Consider the following 12,537-nt stretch of genomic DNA (forward strand, 5'->3'; position numbering starts at 1 on the left):
CCAAACACCAAAACTGCTGTAGGTGATTGAGAATTGTCATCTACAGCAGCTTTTGAGTCCTCCACCGCAATCCCAAACGGGGCCTTACTATATTTCCCCACTTCATCAAGAAGCCCATTGATTTTTCCATATCGGTTTTTTTTTTTTCTCTTTTTCTTTCTTTCCATATCTAGATATTTATGAGGTTGATTAAATTTTTTGCTGTGTTAAGTATATTTTAGGGAATTTATCAATTTAACATTTAAAGTTAATATTTTTTATAGAAAATATATGGTGCATCTACAATATTGTAAATGCAGATGCAGTTGGAGTAACTGTAATATGTCAAACGCCTATGCTTAGCTTTGCTACTCCACTATAGCTACAAATCACTACAATTTATAAGACAATCACCACAGCTAGAGCTTGCATTTTCCAATGGCAATGGCAGCAACGATGACGCCTACACCATCGGAAAAAGAGTGATCGGTGAGAGAGGGAGAAGAGGTCCGCGAGACGCTGTTTTTTTCTTTTAATCTTAGCAGGCCTAGACGACATCGTTTGTCCTGGGCTTTGAAAAAAGGCTTAATTATCGATTTACCATCCAAAATTGTAACTCATTCCCACTTTACCACCTGAAAGATTTTTTGTCTCAGATTATCACCTGTAACGTACATCCGTGTCCCATTTTACCTTGTTCCGTCAACAATTCTGTTAAAAATGATGATTTGGCCGTTAATGCTGACGTGGCGCGCTGGATGTGTGCCACGTGTCACATCTTTTTTTGTATTTTCTAATTTTTTGTATTTTTCTATTTTATAAACTTTAAAAATTAATTAAAAATAGCTCCGAACACAGAAAAATACATGGAAAATTCCTACGGACTCGTCTTGACTAGCACTAATTTACTATCAGGTTAAATTACCAATTTGCCCTCTAAAAATTTCCAAAAAAATTAGAAAGTCCAAATTTATTTCTAAAAAATTAAAATAAATTTCCCTTTATTAAATAAATTCTAGAATTTTAGTAAACTCTTGGACAAATTCTCAAAAATATTTTGGAAATTATCAAAAGCCTGTTTTAGAATATTATTTTGAGAATTTACAGAAATTCTAGAATTTATTTTACAGGGAAATTTATTTTCCTCTAAGACCGAGAGGTCTTTTGGGTAGATAGTGTTCACGAGAAAGGTATTGTTAGTTTTTAGAAGACTAACGGTGCAGACCTCATATTTTTTGGAGTTAGGGAGATTATCCTATGCATTTCCAAAGAGTCTAGAGTATTTTAATTTTCTAGAAATAAATTTTGACTTTCCAAATTTTATGAAAATTTTTAGAGGAAAAATTGACATTTTGACCCCATAGTAAATTAGTACTAGTCAAGACAAGTCAATAAGAATTTTCCGTGTATTTTTCTAAGTTCGGAACTATTTTTAATTAATTTTCAAAGTTTATAAAAATAGGAAAATAAAAAAAATCAGAAAATACAAAAAAAGATGTGACACGTGCCAGCGCGCCACGTCAGCATTAACGGCCAAGTCATCATTTTTAACGGAATTATTGACGGAACAAGGTAAAATGAGACATGAATGTAAATTACAGGTAGTAATCTGGGACAAAATTTTTTTTCAGGTGGCAAAATGGGAATGAGTTACAGTTTTGGGTGGTAAATCGATAATTAAGCCTTGAAAAAATTAAGGGAGACTTCCATTTAGTTCATTTAATTTTATAATTTATCGACTAAAGCTTTATAGCTTTTAAAATTCTAACTAAAATCCAATAATATTGTAACTATTCCATATTATAATATTGGTCTATTAGTTTCTATTTTTTTCACATATACTAAGCGCCGAGTATTTGACGATCATTTTTGAGTGTTCGGAAGTGCATTTTTACTTCTTTATCAAGTCCTGATGTCAGCTTTATATTATGTTTTAATTGCTCAAAATCTCTAAGTTAAAACCTAACATGCAGCTTTCACAAACCTCATTTTATATTCTAAAAAAGTATGAGATGAACCCATATCTTATACTCTCAAAAAATAAAAAAATAATGACATATTTTTTTGACAAGACAATGGTCAACAACTCTTTTTTTAAACAATAAGGGCTTTATTTGACAAAAAAATCATAAATTTGTTTTTCAAATAAAAAATGTTAAAAGGAGTAAATTCTAATTTTTAAAATTAAAGAAATAGCAAATATTAGAGAGTTTCTTTAAATTTTTTTTTTTCTGAAAAAAGGAAAAACCCTACTCTGCAGTACAAGTGCAAGCCTCGGAATTTCGGCGGCAACCCTGTGGCTTGGAGCAGATTTCGGCGGCAACCCAGTTGCTTGGAGCAGAGATTTCGGTGGCTGTAGACAATATTGGAGGTGATTTCGGCAGCAACCCAATCTTTTCTAGGAGAGTCTAATTTTTTTTTTCTCCTTCTATTTTCACATTTTACTTCTTCTTCTTCTTCTTCAGTGTTGTAGTGTTATTAGGTTTTCCAAATTGTTTTGTGGGCAGACATATTATGCCCAAACTTACTTTGGTTTTGCTGCAATTCTTCTTCTTCTGCAAATTTTTGTTTTGTAATAAGTAAATGCTCATACCTGTTTTGTTGTGTTGCTAGTATTGCTATTGTGTTGATATATATTTAGATTTCTCTATGGTTAAAAATCAATTTATTCAAATAAAATTTTCCTTTATTTCAGGCTTTCAGGTTTGTTCAAGTAAGTTAAAGAGGAGCAAAATGGAGTCATGTATGGAAAATTCTGCACAGCCTATGGACTTGAGGTGTGGACGTAAAACATTTTGAATTTGCCACTAATTTTGTGTCGTTTATCTTTCCTCTTCACGCCTTTTCTGTATTCTCACATATTAAAAGAAAGACTGCCAACGAAACACTTTTTCTAAGAACATGGGCATAGGTTAGTTATCTCGGTTTGTTGAGTTTATAAGTTTGGGAAACTAAAACAATAGAAACATAGGACTCAAATTGGTTTTTGTCTTGATCATTATCTTAAGTTCTCAACCTTTATGAGAAGGGTTATTCTAAAGTAGTGCTTACAACTATATGTTGCCGATTAAAGGACTTTCTATAAGGTGACTTGGAGTGGAAAATGTAAATCAAATTGTATCAAATACTTTTCCTTGGTATCAACTTTGTTTGTTTTAATGCTTGGGTCTTGGGTGTCTTACGTGTATAAGTCATGGTAGAGTCTCACATAGTAACTAATTTGGTAGGTGTGGTTGCAACTTGCACTTGCACTGCAACCTCTTGTTATTATTTAGATTGGAAGGACAAAAAACTTGGTTATTATTTAAATTTGAAGGACAAAAATTTCTCTTCTGTCTAAGTAAATCTTCATCCCCTTTCCATGTTTTCGGTAGCTGGGGAGGTGATGATAGCAACGCACTCATCTTGCCTGATAAGAGAAGGAACAAAAGGAAGGGCACCAATCATGTATGTGCACAGCTTAAATTACTGATTGTTTTTTCTTTTCTGCTGTATTCCAAATAAAGAATTTGCTGAATCTGATCACCGTAGGAGTATGAAAAACTCAATACAAGAAAAACACCGATGATGAGCAAATCCCAGAAAAGGAAGCTGAAGAAGTTGGAGGTGCGTGAGTGTATTCATCTTTGTATTTCTGTTTAACTATTCTCTTAACTTGACTTGGATGGTTTGCTTTTCATTTCTCCAGGAGGAGAAGGAAAAAACACTTTTGCTTTCCAAAAGCATTGACACTTTAGAGTATGTCTATCTTCCCCATCCCCCCCGCCCCCCCCCCCCCCCTCTTTTTTTTGATAGGTGATTACTATTTTAGTCTGTTTCCCATCCAAGAGTAATGCTGGATGAAATTTTTATATTCACATTATCAGGAAATATAAGCTTCCAGAAGGTGCATATTCTCTTCTGCAGTCATCAAAAAATATTGGCCAGGTTTGTATTCATGAAAATGTTTATCTATATAACAAAATTTGTCGCATATCTTTATTCTTCTTTATTCTTGACAGGTGTTTCCTTATGCAGGTTGAATCTAAAAAGGAAAAACGTAGGAAGGCTATACTATTCTCTGAAGCTGGCTTTGAAGTTCCTCATACTGATCAACAATTTCAGAAGAGAGATGGCGAAGGTGCTTGTAGTGAAAGTGAACCTGAGTTAGAAAAAACTCAATCAAGGCAGGATCTTGACAAGAATGTTCAGGTGCAATCAATGACAGTACAAAAAGAATTCCAAAAAACCACATCTATTGAATCCTCTCAGGGGTTAGTCTGTGGCAGTGGACTCGGCATGAATGGCAGATCCGCTGCTGCCTCGCCATCTAAAAATGTTATTAGCAACAAACATGACACGTCTTCTTGTGAAGACGTAAATATTTTTCCCACTTCAAGTGTGAATGATGATGATGAAAGCATGAAGTCAATGGTATGTCTCATCTTCATCATATTGTGAATTATACCAAGTATCTTGTCTTTTATTTTTTCTTCCGTATTAATTATGGCTGATGCATTTTAATGTGGAAACTTGTGTTGCTCTTATGGCATGTATTTTATGCATTCTGGTACTCCATGGCTCTTCAAAATGGAAAAGAAAAAAAGAAGCAAAAGAATAATTTTAGATTCTAAAACTTTATAATCACTGTGTAAGGCATGTCAGATATGCAATCTGAGATCACATTGGATTTTGGATAGGGTATTAAAGGGAAACCATGAGCCCAATGCAATCAAGATGATACATGTCCCTGTTTCTCAAGTAAAAAAAAATTGTACAGTAGTGAAAGCTGTGATATTACCAGTTTTTGTATATGTTTCTTCTGAATGGCATTTTATAGGACTATTGTTACAAACTAATGGGAGATTGGGGTGGATATGTGACAGGATAAAGTAAGAGAGATCCCAAAAGAAAATTTCAGCAGGACAAGTGAATTATCAGATTTTCCTGCACCAAGGCCTCTAATTGCTCCAACTATAGTTCATGTATCAAGGCCTGGTGAAGTTGAAAATGCAAGGAAGGATCTTCCAATTGTAATGATGGAGCAGGAAATAATGGAGGCTATTAATGACCATTCCACTGTTATTATATGTGGAGAGACTGGGTGTGGTAAAACCACCCAAGTTCCTCAGGTGGGGGGTTTTTTTTTTTTGTTATAATTATCATTATTGTTTTATTTGCTTGATTTTATCCTCCTTAAACCTCCTAATATCATTTTGGTTGATTCCTTGCAGTTTCTTTTTGAAGCTGGCTTTGGTTCAGGCCACACTTGTGTCCGAAGTGGTATTATTGGTGTTACTCAGCCCCGTCGTGTTGCAGTCCTTGCGACTGCTAAGCGAGTGGCATATGAGCTCGGTCTACATTTAGGTAAAGAGGTCGGATTTCAAGTCAGGTATGACAAAAGGATTGGCGAAAGTTGCTCCATCAAGTTTATGACAGATGGGATATTACTACGAGAACTTCAGGTTTTTTAAGGAACTGATTTTTTTAATGCATGTCATGATTTGAACAACTATGCATCAAATAATTAAATCTGTTTCGGAAATAGTTCAACTATTTGGATTTCTATTTAAGTCGGATTTTGTTTGCATATTGATATCGTTCGAAATCTTCAATCTCCATTCCCCACTTCTTTGTTGGTTCATAAGGTATAGGGTGGGTTGTGCCGACATGCTTCTCTTTCTCTCTAAATTTCTCTGCCTCTCCACGTGCAAGATGGGGGTTATACGTGAGGAAGGGTCTTACCTTGATATACATTGTTGGTCCATTCCCTAACAAGTAACAACTTAGATTTTGGAGCTGAGTATTGTCTAACATGGTATCAAAGCTCTGGTGGCTGGGTGTATGGTGGGGATTGATATATGTGTCTAGTCACCTTCTAAGAGGGATCTGTCTTTTTAAGAAAAGAAATGACTGTATTGTTTCCCATCACGCAATGTTGTCCAATTATCTAAACTGTCCATTTTTTAAATCCCATTTCAATGACCATCCTTGCCAAAAATCAATTAAATTGGAAATCAGTTAGGCATTTGATTATCATCACAAGCAGTTCACTGTTAATCGGAAACACCTTGTTCTTCCATTCATTTAACCATAGTTAGGTGATTACACAGTTTCTGATTTGGTTGATTTTTTACATGAATGATTGTTGAAGGGACCTAAAAATAAATGATTTCGAATAATAGGGCCACACTTGAGGATGGCCCAAACATTGTGGTTCTTTGGTACTTTTTTTTCTTAGAAAGAGGGATCTGTCTTTAGGAATTTTTCCAATACATATTAATCTTAATTCTTAACTAGATCTCCCTCTCTTTCTCTCTCTCTCTCTCTGGGGGTTGGTATAACATTCTTGTTGGAGATTTTATAAAAGCAAAAACCAACTAAAACTCCTTGAAGGCATTATTTTTGTGCTGCAGTATTAATATATATATATATGTATGTGTATATATATATATATATAAAATTTCTGCACTATGCATGGATGTACTGGTATAATTCAGCCCCAGGGTCGCCCAGAAGAGGGGTTCACCTTGGCTCCCTTCTAAGCAAAGGCCCTATTAAAGACTCTCGTTTAGGCTCCAAGAACAAAAGAATCAAAAGTGCACTTAACTTTTGGCCTCTTCCATTCCATCCCAACAGAAAAAGGAAAAAACATTTACTCTTCAGAAAATTAAGGATTTTGAAAATTTGATTTCAATTAAATAGTAGGTTGAACATTTACTATTCATATGTCTCTCTTGATTGATCTATGATTAAGAAGTGGTTTATTTGTGGACCGCGAGGATGAAATCAATAGATTTTTGGATACTATTCCACTTCACTAAATATTTGTGTGGGTACTTGCACAATTTATTTTTTCATGAATACGTGTAAAGGGTCCCATTTGAGGGTTCTCCTAAGGCCCTTATAACCTTAGGGCCATGTCCTGTTTGACCCTGAACTGAATTTCTATTTTTTTGCTTTTCACTCTTTCAGCATTATACAAGGATTGGTTATTTCTTTGGGATCTGTTTCCAACTTATTTATTTTTTATTTTTTTACTTCCTCTCTTTTAATATTTTGGTATGAGATTTTATGGAGCATGCTAGTTGAAAGAGTTGTCTTTGTCCAATCTAATTAAACCAAAGCTGTTTATTGTGTAGAATGATTTTTTGTTGAAGCGATACTCTGTCATAATTCTGGATGAGGCTCATGAGCGGAGCTTGAACACAGACATACTTATCGGAATGCTTTCACGTGTAATTATAGCTCGCCAGGTGAAGATCAAGAGTGGTGTTTATTACTAAAATTTATATTAATCAAGGTTTATGACCCGCTTGTCGTCATCCTTTGCATGTGATGGCAGGAAAGATATGCAGAGCAGCAACTGGTGGTACTTTCAGGAAAAACTATAAGTCCTGAACAACAGATTTTTCCATTAAAGCTTGTGCTTATGAGTGCCACTTTGCGTGTGGAAGACTTCATTTCTGGTAGAAAGTTGTTTCGTTATGCCCCGCCAGTTATAGAAGTTCCCACCAGACAATTTCCAGTAACCATGTACTTCTCAAAGAGAACTAAAGAAGAAAGTGAATATGTGGAGGAAGCATATAAAAAAGTCTTAAAAATTCACAAGACATTGCCACGTGGGGGCATACTTGTCTTTGTCACCGGGAAGAAGGAAGTAGAGGACTTGTGTCAAAAGCTGCGTAAGGCTTCAAGGGAACTGGTTATGAAAACATCTAAAGGGAATATTGGGAGTGATGTCACTGAAGTTTCTGAAATAAATTCTTTTGAGGAACTAGATATGAAAGATATAAATGAAGCATTTGATGTTCATGGAAATTCAGCCGACCATCAAACTGACAGATTTAGCTCTAATGATGAAGATCAGTGCCATATAAATGAAGATGAGTTCGATGCTTCCTATGATTCAGAAACAGAGAGTGAACTGGAATTTATTGGTGATGATGGGGATTCATTGTGCCAAGATACCCCAGAAATTGATGGTAATGCTGCAGATGTAGTAGGAGAGAAGGAGAGCATTGCTTCACTGAAGGCCGCTTTTGAGGCTTTGGCTGGAAAAACTTCATTGAACTCTAATTCTGATGGGAAACAACCTATTTCAGTTACTATAGATGCTTGCTCTAATCAATCCAACCCTAGCGTGAGGAAAAAGAGTGGGGTTGAAGATGGAAGTTCTCCAGGTGCATTGCATGTTCTCCCTCTTTACGCCATGCTGCCTGCAGCAGCTCAGCTTCGCGTATTTGAAGAAGTCAAGGAAGGAGAACGGCTCGTTGTTGTGGCCACTAATGTGGCTGAAACCTCTTTGACAATACCTGGGATAAAGTATGTTGTCGATACTGGAAGAGAGAAAGTGAAGAACTACAATTCCTCAAATGGCATGGAAACATATAATGTACAGTGGATCAGCAAGGCATCAGCTGCTCAACGTGCAGGAAGAGCTGGAAGAACCGGGCCTGGCCATTGTTACCGTCTGTATTCTTCTGCAGTATATAGTAACATATTTCCTGACTTTTCTCCAGCTGAAATATCCAAAGTTCCTGTTGATGGTGTTGTCCTTCTCATGAAATCCATGAATATTGATAAGGTGGGTCCAAAAAGTATTTTTCTGCTTGGTCTAGCACTTTGAATAATCTTCCAGATGTCTTACTGTTCATATGGACAATTTACAATGATATGACTAAGATGGTACAAATGTGATCATATTATGTGTATTAGATGGTGGTAGACATACACCAGCAGATATTTTGAAGAAAACTTAAGCTATTTATTTACAATTTAATATTTTGAAGTTTTCTTTTGGTAACTTCATTTGGGTTGGAGATATGGGTTAACTTCACTAGACTACTGACCTCATTTGAGTCAGATCTATAGATGTATCATTCATCTTGTGTTTATGGTTTTGGATGGTTCTTACTACGTCCTTAGGAAGTGATTGCCTTGTTTCATCTGAAAGTGTGCTTTATCTTGTTTTTGTTATGTTATTTGGTAATTATGTTCTATCTGATCTACCTTGTGTTTTCTCTTTTATGTATGGACTGCTCTTATAGTATATGACCTTGTATTGTGGGCATCCCAGGTATCCAATTTTCCATTTCCCACTCCTCCAGAGGTTGCTGCGTTGGATGAAGCAGAGCGCTGCTTGAAGGCCCTTGAAGCACTTGACAGCAATGGAAGATTGACACCTCTAGGGAAGGCCATGGCTCGTTACCCCATGAGTCCTCGCCACTCAAGGATGCTCCTTACACTTATTCAAATCATGAGTAAGGAGAAAAGTTATTCGCGAGCTAATTTAGTGCTAGCATATGCAGTTGCAGCAGCTGCAGCTTTGAGTTTGTCAAATCCTTTTGTCAGGCAGTTTGAAGATAGTCACACAGAAAACCATGACTTAGATCAAGATGGAAATTCCAGTGCAGTTATAGACAAGCAAGAGAAGTTGAGAAGGAAGAAACTAAAAGAAACTGTAAAAATGTTTCGTGAAAAATTTTCTAATCCTAGCAGTGATGCTCTGTCTGTAGCTTTTGCTTTGCAATGCTATGAACTTTCCAAGAGCCCAGTGGAATTCTGCATTGACAATGCTCTACACCCGAAAACCATGGAGGAAATGTCCAAGCTGAGAAAGCAGCTACTCCGACTCGTCTTTAATCAAAATGGTGTTTCTGATGGTGAGAAGGATTTTTCATGGATTTTTGGAAGTCTGGAAGATGTAGAACATGCTTGGAGGGTTTCCCATGATAAAAACCCTCTTTCGTTGTATGAGGAAGAGCTTTTAGGCCAAGCCATCTGTGCTGGTTGGGCAGATAGGGTTGCCAAACGTATTAGAGGAAGTTCAGGGTCATCTGAAGGAGATAGAAAAGTTCATGCAGTTCGGTATCAAGCCTGCGTGGTTAAAGAGACCGTGTTCCTCCACCGCTGGTCATCTGTTTCTAATTCAGCCCCTGAATTTTTGGTGTACAATGAGTTAATACAGACAAGACGACCATACATGCATGGTGTTACTTGTGTCAAATCAGAATGGCTTGTTAAGTATGCTCGGTCTTTATGCACTTTCTCTGCCCCCCCAACAGATACCAAACCTTACTATGAGCCTCTAACTGACCAAGTATTACATTATGTCATTCCAGCCTTTGGACCTCATTTGTGGGAGCTTCCTCCACATAGTTTGCCGATTAGTAAATATGTGTTTCGAGTGAAAGTTTTTGCTTATGCTTTGCTCGAAGGCCAGGTCTTTCCTTGCCTAAGATCTGTTCGTGAGTTTATTGCAGCCCCTCCTGCTAGTGTTTTAAGGCCAGAGGCAGCAGGTCAAAAACGGGTTGGAAATCTTTTAAATCAGCTGATAAAAAGAAAGATAGACAGCTGTGCTACGTTAAGAGAGGTCTGGAAGGAGAATCCCAAGGAATTGTATCCAGAAATCCTGGACTGGTTTAAAGAGAGTTTCCACAATAATTTTGAAGCCCTTTGGTTAGACATGCTTCGTGAAGTTCTTTTACAGCCCCAAGAACGATTCCCTAAGAAATTGAAGAGATTTAAAGTAAAAAAATAAATGGCTGGTTTTGGAAGTTGGGGACCAGCACACTGGCATAAATTATTGTTCTCATTGTGGAAATGGAACGAGAAAGGATTTTCACCCCAAAGGAATGATCAACCGCTATATGGAGATGCATTGACTGGACTTCCCCACTGATCGAAGCTACTGCAGTAGGTAATCCCCCTATAAATCCAGTTTTACTTTCTTTCTTTTTTTTGGGTCCTAAACCAAGGCTTTAATCCATCCTCATCGCTCCAGAAAAAGTACCCTGACTTTTAGAGCCATGAAGGAGCTCATAAGGAACCCAAACAAATGTGGGGCGTTACAAAACCAAATCTATTATTTCTTAATTTGAACTGAAAGACCCTTTTCCTGTCTTTTCTTAGTAATTATTGTGTGCATAATAGGTTCGTGTTCCATGATTAAGTGATGCTTCTTAGGTCTGATTTCTCTGTTACTTGATGTGTTCTGTTCATTTACTGGGTATTATATACGGGGCTATGGATTGTTATCATGGATCGGTGTTGTATTCGACGATTTTGAGGCTTATAACAGCTTGTTGAAATAGCATTGCTTAATGAGTGCAAAAGCGATCAGCATAAGTAGGAGTTAATAATTGTGTTAACACCCAATGCCAAAATCATGAAATTGTTTTTTGTTCAATGAATTTAAATTAAGTGCAAAGACAACTTGATACATTTTTTTTTTGGTACTAAAAATCATAGATTTAGCCTCTGAATTTAATTTCAAAGGTTTATTGGAAAATGAAAGAGTTGATATATTCTGCTAATGTCTGTACTAATGCCTTTTCCTACTATTATTTCTTTGCAAGATATATTATCACTATTAATTAATGTTGTATTTTCTTTTGTAATTATATTCATTTTTCATGTATTTGTTGTGATCTATTTCCTTCGTTAAGAATTCATTCTGATATTATAAGTTGATTTGTTAATTTTATTCCTTTTACACAGGCCATCGCTGTTTGAAAATTCATGCTGCTGAATATCACACAATATTCCCATTCTTCTCTTTGTATCGTGATCTTGGAGAATGCCTACCCAGCAACCGTCTGGTGTTGTATAGAACATTCAAATTTCTTAGCTTCTTTTCTAATATTTCTTTTTCTTAAAAAAAAAAAAGAGAGAGAAGCAAATAAGAAATCTAGAGATTGTGTACATCTGACAACGTACATTCTTTGAAGGATGCTGTTTTTTTAATTTGGTGTCGGAGTTTTTGTTTATTTGGGTAGATGGGTAAAGAGTGATGTTTTATCTCTATGATCTCATTGATGAATGTGTTCCTCTGAAATTTTTTGTCAATTAGATATTATTATTTTTGAAGTGATACTTAAAATAAAGAATGCGTTGGTAGTCAAATAGTAATTTGATGTGCACATTCAAGAGCTATGCAAGACATACGTTTCAAATGGAACCCCCTTAGACTCTTAATGGTATCAAATCAAATTGGAAGTAGGGAAAGATGAAGATGAATGGTTCAAATTAGATGTAAGAGGAGAGCACCCTCTTTGATGTAAGATGATGATGATGTACGTACAAGTGCTGATGGAGCAATTGTTAGATGATAAACATTGCTGGGTCATTTCTACCTGCAAAAGATATTGTGATCAAGTGTTGGGGTTGCCATGGGCACTCTCACAAATAGAATTGTTGTCCTCAAGCGTGTTGAGGGAGTGTATTGTAAAGACTAATATTTATGTGACTATTTACAATTGTTTATTTGAAGTTATTATATTTATATATATAATTTGTATTTATTGGTATCCTAAAACTAATTGAGAAAAAGTGAAGAGTAATCTCCAAGTAGACCCATGTTCATTTGTATTCATTTGAAATTCAACCCATGTTCTTAGAATGGGCATTACCCATTCTGAAGTGGGGCCCACACATGTGGAAAGCATGCATGAGAGAGAAAGTGACTGTCTTCTTGTCTACCTAGTATTTCTTGTGTGAATAGGATTGTATCGTTACTAGCTCTTCTAATTTCTCCAATGCTCTTAATTAATTAATTTCTCTACATTAATTTTAGAT

At 36.0% G+C, this 12,537-nt stretch overlaps 1 protein-coding gene across 3 annotated transcripts; it reads left to right on the forward strand.

Annotated features, from left to right (window-relative positions):
• Positions 1–2,222: 2,222 nt before the first annotated feature.
• Positions 2,223–12,188, forward strand: FAS4 (RNA helicase family protein). Of its 3 annotated transcripts, none has more exons than XM_086233815.1 (13): positions 2,223–2,350; positions 2,675–2,756; positions 3,354–3,426; positions 3,511–3,585; positions 3,668–3,717; positions 3,846–3,906; positions 3,997–4,392; positions 4,845–5,090; positions 5,193–5,423; positions 7,101–7,214; positions 7,304–8,545; positions 9,038–10,660; positions 11,461–12,188. In XM_086233815.1, the coding sequence occupies exons 2-12, from the start codon at positions 2,713–2,715 to the stop codon at positions 10,499–10,501; spliced, it is 3,996 nt and encodes a 1,331-aa protein (XP_086089941.1). In that variant the 5' UTR covers positions 2,223–2,350; positions 2,675–2,712; the 3' UTR covers positions 10,502–10,660; positions 11,461–12,188. The 3 variants fall into 3 exon arrangements, with proteins under 3 accessions (XP_086089941.1, XP_086089944.1, XP_086089942.1); XM_086233818.1 differs by having other exon boundaries at positions 9,038–10,656; XM_086233816.1 differs by having other exon boundaries at positions 2,323–2,379; positions 2,673–2,756.
• The last annotated feature ends 349 nt before the right edge of the window (positions 12,189–12,537 follow it).

The sequence above is a fragment of the Dryas octopetala genome, chromosome 2, assembly GCF_963921425.1.
Source record: "Dryas octopetala chromosome 2, drDryOcto1.1, whole genome shotgun sequence".
NCBI lineage: Eukaryota > Viridiplantae > Streptophyta > Magnoliopsida > Rosales > Rosaceae > Dryas > Dryas octopetala.